At 35.6% G+C, this 19106-nt stretch overlaps 2 protein-coding genes across 11 annotated transcripts in view; one reads left to right on the forward strand and one right to left on the reverse strand.

Moving 5' to 3' along the window:
- RUNX2 (RUNX family transcription factor 2) overlaps positions 1-19106 on the reverse strand; it is a 224477-nt gene that overhangs the window by 184002 nt on the left and 21369 nt on the right. The gene's annotated exons all lie outside the window — the stretch shown is intronic.
- SUPT3H (SPT3 homolog, SAGA and STAGA complex component) overlaps positions 1-19106 on the forward strand; it is a 275316-nt gene that overhangs the window by 4109 nt on the left and 252101 nt on the right. For all 4 annotated transcript variants that reach the window (XM_062638501.1, XM_062638500.1, XM_062638504.1 and 1 more), the window contains exon 2: positions 6956-7050. In XM_062638501.1, the coding sequence (XP_062494485.1) occupies positions 6956-7050 (95 nt within the window). The remainder of the gene's footprint in view (positions 1-6955; positions 7051-19106) is intronic.

A 19106-nucleotide genomic window follows, 5' to 3' on the forward strand; every position in this document is an offset into this window, starting at 1 on the left:
GTTCATCTTTGCATGCTGGAGTCAAGTATGTAAGTTCCTAATGACTTCAAGCTACCTTTAACAAGAGATTTGCAAGCGCACCTTTTATTGGCTTTACTGAAGATTGTCAGTGGTTACCATAGGGAGGTCATGGTCGCTAAATTTTATATCTATACAATTACTAAATAACTGGTATGGAAGATTCAGAATACTATGAAAATAATGCATTTTGAAAAAAATAAACACTAGTCCAAACAAAGTCATGATTGCAGGAGCCAGATTCTGGAAGCTGTGGAAACTGCTGTTAGTTAAGATTATTTGGTCTTTCCATTCTTTTGTTAAAGCATTTTTAGGAAAGAAGAAAAAAGTCGTTGGTGCTTAAATTTGCAGTGCCGTTAACTGCCAAATGTGGTGTGAGTTCTGCAAAAAGTGCTCCACATTCAGTTCAGAGGGAGGTGGACATATACATAGATTCATTTTCCCTTAATTCTTGGTTAAATAAATTGCTTATGGGGAAGGACAGAGCTTTGATTAGACTGGAGTTAGAAACTCTGGGAGAAGTGTTTGTAAACATCTCCAGATGTGGAGGCATACCTCTCCTGTAAGATTATGCTGTGTGTTTCTCAGTCTCAAATAGACTCGCTCATCTGTGTATTAAAATTCTTCCAGTAGTCCAGACCATTCTGTGGTTTGTTTCAGAAGAGGCTGTCATGTCTAACTCATGGATGGAATAGCTTAAAGTGTGAGGACATGCAGAGTCATTTCAAGTAAAATGCAGTGGTTATTATGCAGAACAGTCAGAGGGTTATACTTCAGTCTGTAGTTGGTTGGTGACTATCACTGTGAAGTCAGAGAGTTGTGCTTGTTTGCTTGTTTGCTGCTTTCATTTCAGGTCTTCCATAAAATTAAGGCACAAAGATACTTTTTTTTGAGAGCTGGAAATGAACATTAAGGATTATTTTAAAACTGTCCTGTTTGATAAGGATAATAAGATTAATTTTATTCTTTGGGCCAAAGTATCTGCCTAAATGTACTTGAATTTTTTGGGTCTGATACCCTTTCTATCAAACATACATGTTTTTTTTTTTCTGTAACTTCTACATGGGAATGAATGGGAGTACATGGGAATAAATGAAAAGGGGGAAATAATGTGCAGTTGTATTCCTTCTATTCGTGTGGGCTTTTAAGCGTATTTTGTTTCAAGAAAAAGTGTCATGATTAAAGATGAGATGCTTATTTGTCTGAGTGGTGAAAGCTGGGCTGTACATTGATGGCTATAAGATTACTATTTCATTCTGGAATTCACTTTAGAACTATCATAAGCATCCAGTCTATCAGGTAATAAAGGGAAGCAGCAGTAGCAGATGTAGTATGTTATCCTTAGCATGAAGAGTGCATGCATTCCACTCTGTGATACTTTGTTAATTACTACAAAATGAAAGAAAGCCAAGATTGCATCCCTAGCTTTGAACAATATTATTGGGTGCATACCCACTCCAGATGTGTCACTGCCTGCCCACAGATTACTTCTAATCCTGGATTCACTGTGACTGTTCCTTGAAAGTTTGTGCCGTTGCTTTATCTGCTTGCCTTTTAAGAGGTCCTGTTTAGGCAATGTGGAAGTTATTCATCTTACTGCCTATAAGCAAAGCCATTTCTTAATTGTTACGCAAGAATCTGTGTTGTTTTTTGTGTATTTTTTAATTTTTTTTTTTACCTGAACAGGTTAAGGGATGATAAAGGAGTTTCATTATATACTTTGAATCATAGTTTGTTCTGAAATCTAGTCATCTGTGTACTGTGCTTAGGCAAGACCCTTTAGAATATTTTTTGTTCCAGCCTGCTTAAACAGCTCAGGAGAACTAGAGGACTTAATACTTACTATTATTTTAATTTTCACTTGTTCTGTGAGAGTGGGTAATCAGCAAAACAGTACATGTACTCCAGTATTTGGGTATCCCAGAATTATTGTGTGGTTTGTTTTTTTTTTAAAAAAAAAACAAACAAACCCTTTTTTAATTTTTTTTTTATTTATTTTATAATTTTTAGCATACATTTAGCCAGTATTGCACATGTTCAACAGGGTGTAGAGTTGTTTTTGTTTTTTGAAAGAAGTGTACTAGCAAAAATCTGTTTAAAGCATCAAGTTATTACATCTCCAGTCCTAGAGGACATATCTTATCCTCTCTGCTGGTGAGGCCATGCAAGCAGTAAAATATTCAGTGGTAACAGGCTAGTTAATGTAATTACTCTGAAGTAGAGAGTGTAAAAGCAAAAGCATTCATTTTAATTTTGTGTTCATAGTCATCTTGGCTTTTATTTCCTTCCTGTTTTGTTTGGGGTTATATAAATGAAAATATGTCAGTCTTTAAATTTTTGCATGGTTTCAGGTTTTATGTAAATGTGTTTATGAAAGGCAAGAGAAGAGGACTGATGCAGTAACCACATTAGATGTATGTTTGCTGAAGTCAGCATAACAGTAAATTCTACTCTAATGTGTTCTTTAATGTAAAAATTCATGTAGGAACACTGCTATTTTTTTTTTTCTTTAATTCTGCATCTTCATTAGCTTATAACAGAGGCATCAGATAGGATCCATGACCATCCACTTTTGTTTTAAGCTGGCCCAGTTTAGATTACTGTCTTTGTGAAGTGGGAGCTGTCATAATGTTAATATTTAATCTTCCTAATTGTGTTTAGATCAGCTGTTGAACAGATGTATTGGAGGACTGGTCTGTTTGAATGCACCTTTCTATGCATGTCTTGACAATGGTGGTATTTGAATAGAAGTATTTCAGAAGAAGGAGTTATTAAGTGTGTGTATATATATATATATATATTTTTAGACTGCTTATGTATGTCCCAAATGAACTGAAGTAACTTGGAGATTTGGTGCTCTACAGTTACAACTTAAATGTATAGCCTATATTTTAAGTTCAGTTTTTAGGAGCAGTAGAGCTTCAATTTTTATGTGTGTCTCTAGATCTTGAATAAATAGATGGATTATGCAGATCAGGTATTGATTATACAAGCGTCAGTGTGATCGGTAATCTCAGAGTGGATTTGAAGTATGGCTATGTAATGAAAGTCTGCCCAGGTGTCTTACCTCAGTGAGAAGGATGGGCCTAAACTTGACAAGAAATGGCTTAGAATTTGTTTCCCTCAGCTGAGAACTCCTTTGTTCTGCTGATTCTTATGAAACAAGTACTGTTTTCTATTGTGACCCTAATGTAAAAGGCATTGAGGATACAGTAGATTCTTCTAAACATTTACATTAATGATTCTATATACCTTTTAATGTATATTTTTATTACATATTTGATTGCCATATTGTACTTATAGGAAAGGAATTTGTAAAAGCTGGAGCTATTTGTGTAGAAACTCATAATTTCTAGTCCAGATAATGTTAATCAGAAGTTATCTTTTTCTTTCTAGAGTTCATGATTAAAATACAGCATGTTGAAATAATCTCTGACCTAATCAGAACATCTGAATCCTTTTTGTAGAATATGGCAAACAGCTGCATTTCAGTCCGGGGCTAAAACAAATACCATCTATTGACCCATTGAAGATTACAGTAGGCTTTTCAGTTCCATGTTAGCTGTACTTATTGAAGAAAATTGATTTGAGAGTGCTTCTGCTTTTGAAAGATTTTTTTTTTTTTAATGTCCGGAAGAAAGGAAATAGAACATACGGACGATGGAACTTTGATGTGTAAAGAAGTTAATTATCTAAACCATCAAACAAAATGTGGGCTGTGGAAGTAATTATTGTAAAGGGTCTGACAAAGCCTGACAAGCTGTTGGTTTTTTATGTCGAGAAAATGCTGTACACCTGCTTGATTTGAAAGTTAAATCATTTGGTTGCAATAGGAAGACCAAGTTTTTAGGGAAGCAGTAGTTGATAAGCTTTCAGCTCTCCAACCTGCTGATGCTCACACAGATGTACAACCCTTCAAGTTTTTTTAATTAAACTGGTCTTGTCCACGTGGAGGACAGGAACCTTAAAAAGTATTCACTCCAAAATTGGACACACATGAATCACAAATGTTACGCTGTGAGGAGGCAACTGTGGAATTGTACCACGTTTCTTGGGAATTTTGGGAGAATGCTTCTGAAGTTATTAGACAGAACTACATGGATAAAGCAAAATGATTGGCATGGATATTCAAAGAAAATAACTATATGCTTTAAATGATGCAGTTTACAAAAAAAAAAACAAAACAAAAAACCTTTAGTTGTCATATGTTATTTAATTTTTAAGCTTTAAGGCGCATATGATAAGTATGTTCCACAGCTTTCTCTACAGTTGTTTTAGAAAGTATTAACTGAGCTGTTCCCCTATCTACTTTATCTGGGGTCTGTGTAAAATTGTACTAATTTATATTTAGGAATATTGGTACTGTGATATTGGGTATAAATAGATAAACTGCTAAAATAAATCTTAATCAGTCCCAATCAAATAATGAACAGTAAAATGTATATGAATTTCTAAATCTTTGGGTTGGTACCATTGGAGCTTCTTCTTCATGCCCTTTCATGTGTACCTAGAACTTTGTTGGAAATACTGTCACCTTCCTGTATGTTCTAAAAGTTTTTTACTTAAAAAAAATATTAAAACCCCCACTAATTTGACTGTTTGGATATTATGACTCTCTCGTAACTGCTGATTATTGCAGGATCCTGCCATCACTTAAGCCTGGTGTGTAACTACTCATGATTAAAATCAGACTTCAGTGGGAGTAAACTTTGTGATTAAAGTTACACATGTGCAGAAGTGCTTGCAAGGATGGGGATCTAAATTAGAATCTGCCTGAAGATGAACAGAAGTCTGTGAAAAGCTCTTCTAAAGCATTAATAAAAAAACAACTTAGGACATCAAGTTGGCTAGGAGCTTCAATCTGCTTGAGGTAGGAAAGCTCTACAGAGGATTTGGATGTGCTAGGACTGTGGGCTAAATCCAGTCGCCTGAAGTTCAACAAGGTCAAGTGCTGGGTCCTGCACTTGGGTCACAAAACCCCCATACAATGCTACAGGCTTGGGGAAGAGCGGCTGGAAAGCTGCTCAGTGGAAAAGGACCTGAGGGTACTGATTGACAGAGCTTAACATGAGCAGCTTGTGCCCAGGCAGCCGAGAAAGCAAGTGGCGTCCTGGCCTGTATCAGCAATAGTCTAGCCAGCAGGGCCAGGGCAGTGATCATCCTCCCTGTGGTGGGCACTGGTGAGGCTGCACCTTGAATCCTGTGCTCAGTTCTGGGCCCCTCACTACATGACAGATACTGAAGTGCTGGAGCGGGTCCAGAGAAGGGCAGTAAAACTGGAGAAGGGTCTGAAGAACAAGTCTTATGAGGAGCAGCTGAGGGACCTGTGGTTGTTTAGTCTGGAGAAAAGGAGGCTCACGGGGGACCTTGTCACTCTACAACTACAGGAAAGGAGGTTGTAGCAATGTGGGAGTTGGTCTCTTCCCCCAAGTAACCCAGTAATAGGATGAGAGGAAACGGCCTCAGGTTGTGCCAGGGGAGGTTTAGATTGGATATTGGGAAAAATTTCTTCACCAAAAGGGTTGTCAAGCATTGCAGTGGGCTGCCCAGGGAAGTGGTGGAGTCACCGTCCTTGGAGGTATTTTAGGTATGTGGCACTTAGAGACATGAGCTAGTGGTGGACTTGGCAGTGTTAGGTTAATGGTTGAACTTAAGATCAAGTCTTCCAACCTAAATGATTCTCTGATTCTACCAGAATGGATAAGCTTTTTATTTTTGTCATTCATCCAGGTGCTGTTACGTCATTAGCATTTCTAAAGCACTAATTCTTTCCTTACTTCTTGGAGGTATCTTATGTACTTAAAATTATTACAAGTTTTCTTAAACCAAAGCATATTTGTGATTGATTGCAATGCTTTTAATGGTTTTTAATGTAAATCTGATCATTTAGTTTGGTAGTTTTAGATTGTTTTTTGGAAATGAAACCTATCTTAAGACTTAAGAGTGGAGAAAGGTAGAAGCCCTTAAGAGATTTTGCAGCAAACTATTGACACATGGTTTCATTGTCATTAAAACCATTACTACTAATAGTACAAGAAATGAGCAGTGCAGCTCAACTGTTACTAGTATGCAGCAAACTAGAAGAGGAAGAAGTGTAGTGGGAATATATCCTGGTTATCAGGAGACTTATATGGTGTGTTCTTTGTTTAAAAATATTTTGAAGGGAAAAATAGAAGTTCCTATTGCAGAGTTTTCCATAATAAAACAGATATTGATTTGTCAGACTTTTATTAAGTTAGTTTTTAAAAAGTAATTGTTTAAAGCCTTTTGATTTTCATTAAAGAACAAAAAAGAGATGCATTAATTGCATCATAGAATAAGAGTAGAATTATCCTGGGTTTGTTTGGAGTTTTTTAATGAGAAGTTTGCATAGAAAAGCTGTAAAATACTTCGTATAAAGATAGAACCTTCAATCATAATAGTATTATGATAACATTCAATTCCCACTCCTAGTGCATTTCTGTTTTAGAGACTTAAGTAATATATATACATAAAGCTGGTGTTTCAGAAATGAAGGTTATGATCTCAGTGCTTAATTGATGTTTTTTTTCTGGCTTTTTCTGAGATTCTGCTTTACTCCTGTTAGTCTCAGTGGAGATGGTATGGATGTGATTTTTTAGTGCTTAGGATACTGCAGGAATATAAGAGGATGTTTTGGGTAGCAAGATACTGGTGTCTCTGAATACTATGTATGTATCTTAGTGCTTTTCCTAGGGTACCTCTCCTGTTCAAAAACAGTGCATGTTTCTAGTACTTTGGTTATGGTAGACATCAACACTCTTACATTTTCCACAGTGTTGCAGACAGGCTTCTTTCTGCATGCAGTGCCCTTATGTTCACGTCTACCCCATATAAGCTTTCCTTCCTTTCCTATGCCTAGTGTGAAAAATTCGTAAAATATAAGCATCGTAAGTGTTGTTATATCTTGTTTACTCAGATGAGCAGCACTGTGGCTAGCCCGATGTCAGCACTTGCCTCTTCAAGCAGTGGGAGAAAATCTACAAGCTTTACGCCTGAGTTGCAGAGTATGATGTAAGTAATCACTCAAAATACGTGGTAATATCTCCATTTTCTATGCATCTTTTAGGTGGTTTCTTAGAACGTGTGTATAAGGATGATAAGGCAGCGGTGTTAGTGACAGAACTTAGTGTTTTACTTCTGATTTGTAAAACCTTCAGAGGTGTCTTGGATAAATAGCAAACACATCGAGTATTGAAAGGAGAGAAAATCCTGCTGAGTAAAGAAATGCCAATTTAGTATTGCTTTAGATGTCTTTAGAGACCTCTGTTTCTCAGTCCTTCATCAAAGAAAGCTAAGCTTCCCTTTGTCATATATGCTTATGTAAATAAATATTTTTTCTTAACATCTGTCAGTGCTAATACAGAGAAGTAGAATGCTGAGGTAATATTACTGATGAGATCAGGATATGGAACATGTGCAAATGACTGGGTTTTGGCAGATAGGATGCACAGTTGTTAAAAAGCTGAGTTATTTATCATTGTAAATGGACAGTGGATTCTTTGAAACCCAGTTCCGAGATGTGGTATTACATGATTTTGTAGTTTCTGGCTTCTAAAACCTTGGATGTTATTTAAGCAGGTGGGTTTTGTCAGTCTTAAAGGTACATGCATAATCAGAAGGATTCCTTCTGCAGAAGTCTTTATCTTGACTGGTAACTTACCACACTGGGCTGACCTCAAATCTTCGTTTTGTAGAAGAGCTACACATTCATCAGAAAGTTTGACCTACCACTACAGAGCATTTTTTTAGCTTTTCTATGTGCATCTGAGATACCATGCTGCCAGAATTGGGGGGAAAAAGGGAGGGGAAGTAAGGAGCTTGTTTCCGTGTGGATTTGTGCTCCTGATTTATCAAACACTTAAAAGAATGTTTCAAGCTACACCTGAAAGAAATCTATCGTCTAAAGGCTGCAGATGGAGAGCTAGGCTGTAGTGGGTTATGTCTAAATCATACACTAAAAAAAAATGATTGTGAATGTTACTTATGGAGTTGGGGGGAGAGGATGCATGTGTGCCAGTTGCTGAGGTCAGCTGCACATAAAAGAGAGCTTTGCTTTTATGAAGTCTTGCAAAAGCATCTTAAAAGATTTTCCCCTGTGTTCATTTGTCAGAGTTGAAAATGAAATGGAGAAAGCTAGTCCCAGAGTACTGAGACATAAATCTATGATTTCAAAAGATGATAGTAGTGATCACTGTCCATTTGCACTAAGGGCTTGGCTCTGAAAGACTGTCCAGGATGTTGTTTAACATGGGCTGAGGTAAATAAGGACAGACTGAACTGTGAATTCAGTGTTTTTTCAGTGGGTTTTAAGTGATCCTAGCAGTATCTGAAAGTTCCTTTTTACTGTGTTGGTGCTGTTTCATTATATGTTTTTAAATTCATTTTTAATCAGCAATTTAGAAGTCAAAACAGTTCCAGCATCTACCTTCTGACTCATGACTGTGTTTTAATGACAGGGAAATTTTATTTATTAAAATTATATGTGCATTCTGGCTTACCATGATACTGTCCTTTTGTCATTTTACTTTAGGTCATTAATTGTTGAATGGCTATTAGTATGTTTCCATGTGGGTTTTAATATATTGCCTTGTGTGAGTCAAAATTTTTAGGTAGTCATATCTGAAATGTTTCACTCTCCTTCCCCTTTCCATTATGTAAGAACTGAAGATTAGGATAGGAAGAATGGTCAAGTTTGACTTTTATTTATATATTTATAAATATTTATAAATATTTTTCTGCTGGTTGCCTTCCATAACATAAAGATGTTAAAGTGTTTCAGGCCTCTACAGATGGTCATTATTTACCTTTATAAAACCTGCATTTGGCTTTTTAAGAAAATAGAAATATTTAACATTTTAGTATTGCTGCATCACACTAGATACTCTTTGGTTTTACTTCTTTTGTACTTGTGTGGGAGTTCCCTTAGGAGTAAAAAGGTGCTTTAGGTCACTTCAGGCTACATTTGAGCTGCATTTTTTGCCTGTTTTGTCTTGGTCAGTTATGGATATAAGAATGTTAAATATTGAATCTTTTCCATGTTGTGTGCTGAGTCCCACATCTTCCTTGAGTCTCTCATACTCAACCTCTTCCTAACAAGTCCCCTCTGGCTCCTTGCTCCTCCTTTTAGGAGATACAGGCTTTTACACAGATTGAATGGTCATGAGAGTAATGCTCTCTTGCCTGTTCTGTCATGTGTTGGTTTACTTTTGCTGTCATGTACCAATGTCTGATTTGAATTGCTATATGGGTAGTAGATATGAAGGGAATTACTTGCCTCCTTTAAATTCTATGTAGAAGGTTTTCCTGTCCAAAAGTAGAAGATGCAATTTTTTTTTAGTTAAGCATCCTTGAGAGACTACTAGGTTGTTATTAAGTAGAGTATGGGATACATTCTACTGCAGTATTTGTAGTATAATGTAAATGCCACAATAATGAACTGTTTCCTGTGAATTGAATCATAGAATAGTTAGGGTTGGAAAGGACCTTAAGAACATCAAGTTCCAAACCCCTGAATCTTCTGAAGTAGACGAGTACTTTGTTACAAACCCAGTGGTTTGCTCTACTGAGTTCATTCAGGTAGAAAAACACTGGTTCTCACCTTCAAGGGAATTCTGTTTAGTTAATCACATCTATTATGGTCATCTACATTGGAAAATATAAGGGTCGTTCTTGGTGGTGAAAATAACTGTAAATGTGTTTAAAAAAAAACAAAAGTCTGTGAAGTCTTGAAGCAAAGAAGTATATTCATCAGTTTGGATCAGTATCTGCAGTGCCTGTATTTTATTTAGTTGTGGACTTCCTGATAAAGTATTTTGAAACTACCATCCTTGCCAGTATACACATGATTCTGTCAGAATGCAGAAGTTATTATTGGCCATATAACTGGAAGAAATAGACATTTCCTTTTTGCTTCAGAACTGGTGCAGTTATACTTTGAGAACTATGCAAACATCTGTGCTTTAGAGTAACAGTTTTCACAGTTTCATTAAACTTGTAGGACGTGAAGAAATACTTTGAATGTAATGAGCACAATGGAAGTTACATTTTTATTGTTTGCTGGAAAAAAAGGAAACTTTTGAAATGATAAAGTGCCAGGGATGAGCCATGTAGAGAAAACAAGACAGCTGTTTCTTTTGGCTAGGACTGCAAGATGAAGTTACCCCTTTAAAAGAACTTTCCAGGCTCTGACAGAAGCTGACATTTTTTATAAACTACATAATTTAGGAAGTTACAGATTCTCCCATTTAAACAATTTATAACAAATTCATGCTGACATCTTAAGATCCTGAGAAACAGTAAAGGCTGGAGAACTACAGTGCAGAAAAGGTAACAGAACAGAAAATAGAGACTTATCACTACACAGTTTGTCTTTTTTTATTTTTTATTATTTTTTTATTGTGGAGTTGAGTAGAATCACCTGTTTCCTATGGATTATCATCCATATAAGTAACGGGGGTAATAGGAAGAGTAACTTCAACTTGTCTCACCTTTCTCAATAAAAAAAATGGGTTCAGCAAGAAGGTGAATTTGTGAGAAATAAGTCATATAGGGACATTGGGTGCTGCTCCAGAATGGTGTTTGGTAGTTTTTGCTGATGTTGAAAAATGAACTCTTGAAGACACTTAAAAGGTGGAAAAAATGCAGAGAAGCTATCTTTTTTTGAAGTAGAATATCAAATATTGTTATGACCCAATAGTGAGATCTAGAAGTCTGTGGATAACAATGCCTCACAGTCTGAAGGTGGTATCTTTGATTAGTTTGTAATTTACAGCAGGTAAGTGTTGATTCAGGATCTGATTCCCCAGAATGTTTAAATTTATATGTAATGTTAATCTTGTGAGTAATCCTATTTAAGGAGGGGAGGCTACACGTATGCTGTGTCTGTTATGTGTGCTACACCTATTTTTGAACCACAGCATTAGGGAATGAGCTGAATTCTTTTGTAGAATTGTGTTTTTATAATCTCACAAATACTTTCCTGTACATTTCCTGTGTTTTCAAATAAATCAGGTGTCTTGAAATAGTAAAATACTGCAGAAAAACTATCTTAAAATGTGTAAAAGTTTTCCATATATATCACTAATAAAATGGTTATTTTCCCATAAAAAATATTTAAAATATTTACATGGATTTTAAGAAATTTTTGCATTTGTCAGGAAAGAATAAATCTGTATTGATGTCTAATGCTTGTGTAAATAGCATTAAGTATAGCTGTTGATAGTACTTAATATGCTGATTACCTTAAGAGGAATACAGAGTTAAGTAAAAGTATCAGGCTGTGGCAGATCGCAGAAACACATGTCAGTTTGCAGTGCACTACCTTTTATATGGGTATGTTTGGTTTTTAGTTGTTAAAACCTTGGAATTATTGGATAAAAGAAGATAATGCTATGTAGATTTTGCTTTGACTCCTACATCTTTTATTTGTATTTGGATATTTTATTATGTTACCATAGACCTTGCAGCAGTAGGTGTTAATAATTTACGAAAACATTTTCAGCACATTAAAATGCATTTTGCTGAGCTTTGTTTTACGAAGCTTCCTTTGTCTGAGCTTTGTTTTACAAAGCTTCATTTGACTGATCTACAACCTGTTTCCAAACTAACTCCTAACCTTAGGTCAGTTGCACTCAAATTACAGTTCTGCCCAGTAGATTCGCAACTGTGATGATTTCACAGTAGCTGTTAGAAATCACAATTCAGTTGAGGTAATCTTTTTTTGTAATATAAGCACTACTTATAGGGTGAATTTTTGTCTAAACATTTGTTTTGAACAATTCGCAGATGAAGATGAAGGTTTTTTTTTATACCTTCATTTGGAGTGTTCAGTTTGAGAAAGTGATGAAGAATCATATTGGAGATAAAATTCCTGGCTGAGTACTTTAAGTGTCTAAAAAAATCTCAGAGAATGTCTTTTCTAAACTCTATGAAGGCTACACCAGGTGAAGAAGTCCTGATTTGACACTGTTTATCTATATATACAGGTGCATACATAAGGAGATAGATACACACATACCCCATATGTGTCTGAATGCAGAGTGTAACAAACAAAAAACAAATGTAAGACATCCCTGTGGAGTTTAATACAATTATATGTGTCTTTTTCTCTTTTTATTTCCTTTTTTAATTTTGCATCAAAATACTTCTTGGAATAGAGAATGAAATATTATGGAGAATAACATTGTACATTGCTGAAGATGACAACACTGGAGCACTGTCAGTAAGAAATTTTTATGCATTGGGGCTTCACTGTGTAAAGGAGCCAATGTTCATGATCATTCCCATTATAATATTTTCAGTAATATTTGAGAGTTCAAACTGGCTAGTAGAGAGTGGTTCTAGACCTGTGGTCACTGGTGGAGTGTCTAGGTTGAGCATACTTTTACATTGCATGGTATTTTTTTCTTTCCTATGTATGATGTGATGTAATAAAACATAGTATTTATTGTCTTGCAACCTTATCAATAAATAATTTTTAGGGGTTCTTATTCAGGATTTCTCATCCTTTCTGAGATGTCATCATCTTAAGGAATAACATTCTAAATTTTGGAATGTGAAATGAAATTATCAAAAATATGGTCTCTGAAGTAATCTTTTCCCCCAGTGGTGTATTTGGATAACCCCTGCTGACTTGAGTTGGATTACAGTTTGTTCAGCACTCAATGCCCTGGAAGATCTCACTGTTTTCTTCTAGTATCAGATGTTTAATTTCTTTTCAAATACAGAAATGCAAATGTTGTTTGATAGCAGCAGTGCTTATGTATGCTAAAATAGTGTTTCCTTATCAGTTAGAAAGCTCAGGGGACTTGCTGCTCGCTGCTGAAGAAACGCACACCATATGTAACATTAAAGAAGTGCTGTGATTTATATAGCTGTGCTTTGCCAGATTGGCTCATGTTTGTGTGTTAATCCAGTTGTGAATATCAGAATAATTATAATCCAAGTACTTTGAGTCATTCAGATTACATGCTGACTAAAAATCAAACACAATATGCATTGTATGCTGTCTGCAAGACGTAATTTACTCTTGAATATTTTATCTGAAGTTACTTATTATATGAGTTAATGTTTTAAACTACATTCTCTGATTCTGTCTCTTGTCTAAAATCTGTCATTCTTTTCAGCTGTTAGCTTGATTTTTGATGCACATCTGATTTTGTTACAGTTATTGAAACATTTAATTTTTTTATGTTTCTTTTTGACCATGGGTTTTGTTGCTGCTAAGTCCAGTTTGCAGTTGTTAAACCATGGCCTTGATTATTCTGTGTTTCTCTGTGTGGGTTTGTGTTTGGGTGTTTGGTTTTTTTTTTGTTTGTTTTTTTTTCTGTCATACTCAAATGTATAAGCTTGACTCACTCTTGTGAGGCAGATGTAAGCATAAATAAAAAAGCTGCCATTCCCCTCATGCCAGGTTCCTCATGAGGTTTCCCCTTATGCCAGGTTCAGTTCTTCCCTGGGAAGAAGAGAGTTTTTAGAGTGTTGGCTTTCATATGTCTTAGGTTTCTTGGAATGCAGAGCACATGCAGACCGTGATTCTACTTTAAACAAGTAAATGATTATAGTGACTAGGCAGTTACGCTGAATAGACAGTCTAGATGATTGTTTTTAATAAAATCATCCAGAATTTATCTAGCATGCAACACACAATGACCGTGTGCTTGAGTTGAATACTAATTTTTTTTATCTTACTGTATGGTGAGGTAGGGTAGTACTCACGTAACCCTGTTATGACTGTTACCTTATGGCGTTGGATGGTTGTATACTTATCCCTCTTTGTTTTGAGGCTGATCAGTAAAATCATCTGACTGGATAGTTTGTTTGGAATGGTAGTAGAGGAAAACAGCAGTAATGACCTGGCTGAGAGACCACTTTGGTTAACCAAACTGTAATTTGGGATTGTAAAGAATTTCTCTGTTCTGTCCCATACTTTTTTACCATGTTTGAACCCAGAATTGTGCTGAGATTGCATTGTTCAAAAATAACCATTTTAGCCTACTGAGCTGAAATCCTCTCTACAAGCATGCATAGAAGACTCCCCCATCTCTGCTAAAGAGCAGAGAAACAACAGAAGGGCAGTGGCAGCAGATATGGTACTTGTTTATCAGATAGTGTGTTGGTTTTTTCATCTACCTCATTAAATACATCAGGCAAGAGTGGTATGAGATAGAAAACTAGGAGCAGAACTAAGTTTTCATTTTATAGGTAGGACAGAGCATAGGAAGGACATGGATTAGAGAGAGGGAAAACACTATAGCTCTTTCTGCGGGTGATCTGATATATTATTAAGCTTTTAAAGGCAGAGTCTCGTCAGTGTACAGTGCTTAGCCCAACAGGATTTTGCTGAGGAGGCCTAATAGGGTTTGCACAACTGGTGCTAAAAGATGAAAGAGCTGAAAATGGAGTGAGTTTTAAAAAAGCTATTTGAAAATTAATTATTTCGGCCTACCACATTTTTGTACTGTGTTTCAAAGTGCAGTTATTTCAGACCTTACTTTTGTAATTCTGCGGTTTCATTTTACCTTTTTAGTAGCAGAGCTCATGTGAAAGACACCCTGAACTTTAGCCTTATTAGTATCAAACATCATGTCTGAAATACACTTGTTTTATCTCTTACTTCTCTCTTGTTTTTGTTGTTGAGTATCCTGTCTCTATTTATGTAGGGACAAAAGGCAATGGAGGATCTTTATGTAGTAGTATGCAATCAGTCTTTTACATAGAGCAAATAAATCACTGAATTTCTACAGACTTAGGAAGGAACATTCCTGTAACTAATTTCAAAATTACATTTGTACTCAGAAAGCATGCAAAAGAAACATGAGGGATGTTTTTATGAGGAAACACTGGAGAGATTAATCTGGATAGCAGTTTTTACTATAAACAAAATTAACTGAAGTTTCGCATTAGTATGGGTTATGTGTATCTTGTATTTCTGCTCTACCAGTACCATATTTTTCTATTGCCAGTTCAAAGTTAATGTAGTTTTTGGAGTTTATTTCTGAAATCAGTTTTGGTAAGTATGAGAAGAGCCCCTCTGAGTAAGGTTACGATGCATACAGTTCTACTCAGTTTATTCTGAGAGGAATACAACTTCTTGAGTAGATCCTGTGTTTGAAATTTTGTTTTCAGTTGAACTATTTTAAGTTATATGGTTCCAGGATTCTGAGCTTAGATTCCTGAAACCTTCTGGCTTCAGGTTTTGACAACTTGCTTTAGGGTAACATCTAATACCTAAGTAAAAGATTTTAAAATTTGGAAGTGATCTGTCCTACTTAAATGAAGACATACATGTATTGTAACAAAACACTGATTAAGCTATAAAGAATACATTAATCAAGTTCAGCATTTCCTACTGTTTTCCCCAGTGTACTGAATTGTAGTATATTAATTCTAGCAGACTGAACCTGAAAATCCAGTTTAACTACAGCTATGACCATAACTGGCAGATGTGTCTGTTCTTAACTGCTGAAGTCTTCAAACTGCAGCTGCTTGCATAACTTGTAATCTCAGTTTATTTCTTCTAGTCACATTTAATTTGACAGTAGAGAGTGTACGTGTCAGCATGCAATGTTTTTATAGAACATTATTCATCCATACAGAACAGTAGGGAGATAGACGTTATAATTACTATTGGCTTTTTCATTCTTCTGAAGCTATTCAAGCCCACGGAATTATTTCCAGTTGTATCAGATAATTTATTGAAAATTGATAGTTAGAATGTACTTAAGTGACCAGATGTAGAAGGAGCAGAAGGAAACTGCAGATTGCACTTTGTCCTAGGTAGCTAAGTAGGAGCGTCTTTTTCCTCCAGGTGCTATTTTGCTATTTCTGGCTCATTCAGCTATCTGATCCATGGCTTTGGAGAGCTATATTTACCTTCTCTCCTAAGGCACAAAGGTTGTATAATCCCTCCCAGGTTTATTGGGCTGATGCAGAACTCTGCCTCCCTGGGTACACAACTATCTCTTCAGAGGTGCAAGATAACCCTTAGTGGTTAGAGAGATGTGTTTATGTGTTTTTCTCTGTCATTGTGAGTTCAACATGGTAATTTAGATTATGACGTTCTCCCTAAATTGGTCTGTAATGTGATTGGCTTATCCTCAAATCCCACATTGGCTCTGGATTAACAATAAATCAGCTAAATAATAGTGGGAATAACTTTTCCTCTTGCGTAGGTTCTAGCACTTTATAAATAAGTGACATTATCAATTTTTTACAGTAAAACAAAAATGTGTAAGTGGCTTTATCATGCTCTTAATTTCTGTTAGGATACTCTACTTCTTCCAGCTGACTTTTATATACACAGTATATATATATAGTATACTACATATTAAATCTCACTGTCTCTTTTTATTAAATTGATTTTAAATCCCATAGACCAGCATTTGGTCTATTTGCGTGTTTCTGTAGGACCTTCTATAATGATGCGCTAAGGTGTTGCAGTGATTAGATGGGACAGCCCTCCTCTCCCTTCCCCCATGGCTATGAAATAACTGAATAATGCTTCTTTTAGTTTGACTATGGAAATGGTAAATAATAATAATTTAGCAGTTGTGGTCTAACTGGATGCAGAGGTGTCAGTAAGACTAATGGCTAAGTGGGTGGTGGACAGGGAAAGGAAAAGAGGGAGAATAGCCCTAATAGCATGTGTTAGTTTATTGTGTAAAATAATGTTGTTGGGTTCTTAAGCAATGATGAGCTTTTTTAGCTTAAAAAAAACACCGCTACCCAGAATATATAGTTTATGCTTAAAGTTTGTGTTTTTTTTACAGAAAATGCTGAGCAAACAGCTTATTTGCCCTCCTGATTTAGCGACTTTTTTTTCCTGCTTCAGTTTTTGCCCTGAGAGCTGTAAGCACTTTATGGTGTTAAAAAGCAGCAGCTTCTGACCTAATGTACCCTTCTCCAAACGATAATGTTTCTTTGTTACTTATTTTTAGATCAGATTGTTTTTCTCCCCTTTCCCCCAACATGATTTGTACAACCTTTAGAAAACTGAGTAGTTGTGGTTTTGAATCATCCTCCGTTTCTAGGCTGAATGAGTATTTCTGAAGAGGCACTGGCTTGCTTATGAGTGAGTCCTTTTCTTACTTAAAAAGGCAACAGCCATGACACAGTCTTACCTCCTGAAACAAGAAGAAAAACTATAGACACATAGTAGGCAGTACTGTGACCCTAGAAAGGACAATGTGTTAAGTACTCATTTGTTACATTGCTAGCAGATGGACTGTTGTTTTCCTTTAGCTATGATTCAGAGTCATTTGGATAAAATATCTTGAAGGAGTATATTTTGGTCCTGAAATAAAGCATGACTATCCATTTTGAAACTATAGTAATACTTCATTATGAATCAGGCTATATTTGACTCCTTGTTTGTGTGTAAAGCCTGCAGTGTATCTAGTACAAGTCTAAGTACTGTTACTTGTTCTTTCCGTGAAGAACAGCAAGATAGCATAAACATCTGATGTGTACACACTGATGAGAAACAAAAAAAAAGGACAAAAACCTAATGGGGGAAAAATATTTCCACAGGTATGAATAAATGTAACTGGTCATTTTCAGTGTGAGAGAGAACAAATAATGAATTTCAAGGCAAAATATTTTTTTCTTATAAAAAATATGAATAGTTTTGTATTAGAAAAGGACCCTGTTAATTGTATAAATAAGGTAACTCCCCCCTAATCCAAGCTTGTAGTTTTTAGTTATTGTGTAGTTTTTATATTCTGAGTTATTCATAGGAAATCAAGAACTTGAGAGGAAGGGCTGTGCTTTTTTTGGTGTGCTCATGTTATGTAGGTTTTCATTTAAATGAGTGCACGCACATGAGTGCACACACATGCTCATTCTTAACAGTTTGGCAGTATTTCTGGACCAGTTAAATAATAATACTATAGAATGGAATCATAGAAAAAAGTAGGTTGGAAGGGACTTCTGGAGGTGACTGGTCCAACCTACCTGCTTCAGAACTTAGATCAGATTGCTCCACAACTATATGAGAAAAATGTCTTCTTATTTTATAGTCTACTGTGTTTGACTGCTGTAGCCTACAGTAGTAAACTGCTTTTTCCAGTATAGCTAAGCTAGTGCAATTACTCTGGAAAAAACTTTTAATGTGGATTAGACGTTAATATTAAGCAGCATGTAAAATTGCTAAATAATATTTAATTTTGATTTTCTGGAAAGTCCCTTTCGGTAGCCAAGTTAAGAGGAGAAAGTATATAGTCTTTATGGAAGGTATGTATCAATGTGGTTTAATATGTGACTCCATACCTATGACTACTTTTTCTGCTGTACTGCAAAGCTACTGCAAGTCTGTATTTTTAAAATATAGGCATTGGAGTAATTTTGCCTATTTCCCTGAAAAAAAAAATGATTTAAAGCTTATCTCTCCCCTCTCCCCCAACCATTCTCCATTGTCTGTTTCTAATTTTTTGAGCACTTATGTGAATAATTGATAATTGGTATTTTACAAACCTGCTTCTCAGTTAAGATAAAACATTTTGTGCTACTGTTAAAACTGGAGTTTATATGTCTGCTACACTGCTGAAGGTTTTTATGAAAGACTTCTTCTTTTATTAAGTAGGGAGTTTGAGCCAACCTGGAGACTTGATAAAATATTGAAAAGGATGAAAAATTACTCTTCTGTTCTCCCTCTTTTTAGGGGAAAAAAAATCATGTTTAAATTAAAATAATTTCTGTCTGTTTATTTCTGTGCACATGTATATTTGGGCTTGTATGCAATCGTAACATTTTGCTGACTTCCAGTTAATATTAATCTATTTGTCGAATTATCTAGGGAGAAATATGGGAATAAAAATATTAGTATGCAGGAAGAGGTTGATGTGCAAGAATGCATTTTCCTTAACATCCCTCTACACCTCAAAAAAAAAACTACCTAAAGAAGTTAAGTGTTTTGTTCCTCACTTAATAACTTTAAATTGAATGTGTAACTGTATAGCTGGCAGTTTCATTCCAGCCAGATCTCTCTTCTAAAGTTACGTTTCATCTAGTAATTAGGTAAGGCAGTTCAGTAAATAGCAGTGAAGGCTTACAGACAACTTTGTCTCTTG

Source organism: Pezoporus occidentalis, unplaced genomic scaffold, assembly GCF_034315485.1.
Source record: "Pezoporus occidentalis ecotype Australia unplaced genomic scaffold, CSIRO_AGI_Poc_V1 ctg57, whole genome shotgun sequence".
Taxonomy (NCBI): Eukaryota; Metazoa; Chordata; class Aves; order Psittaciformes; family Psittacidae; genus Pezoporus; species Pezoporus occidentalis.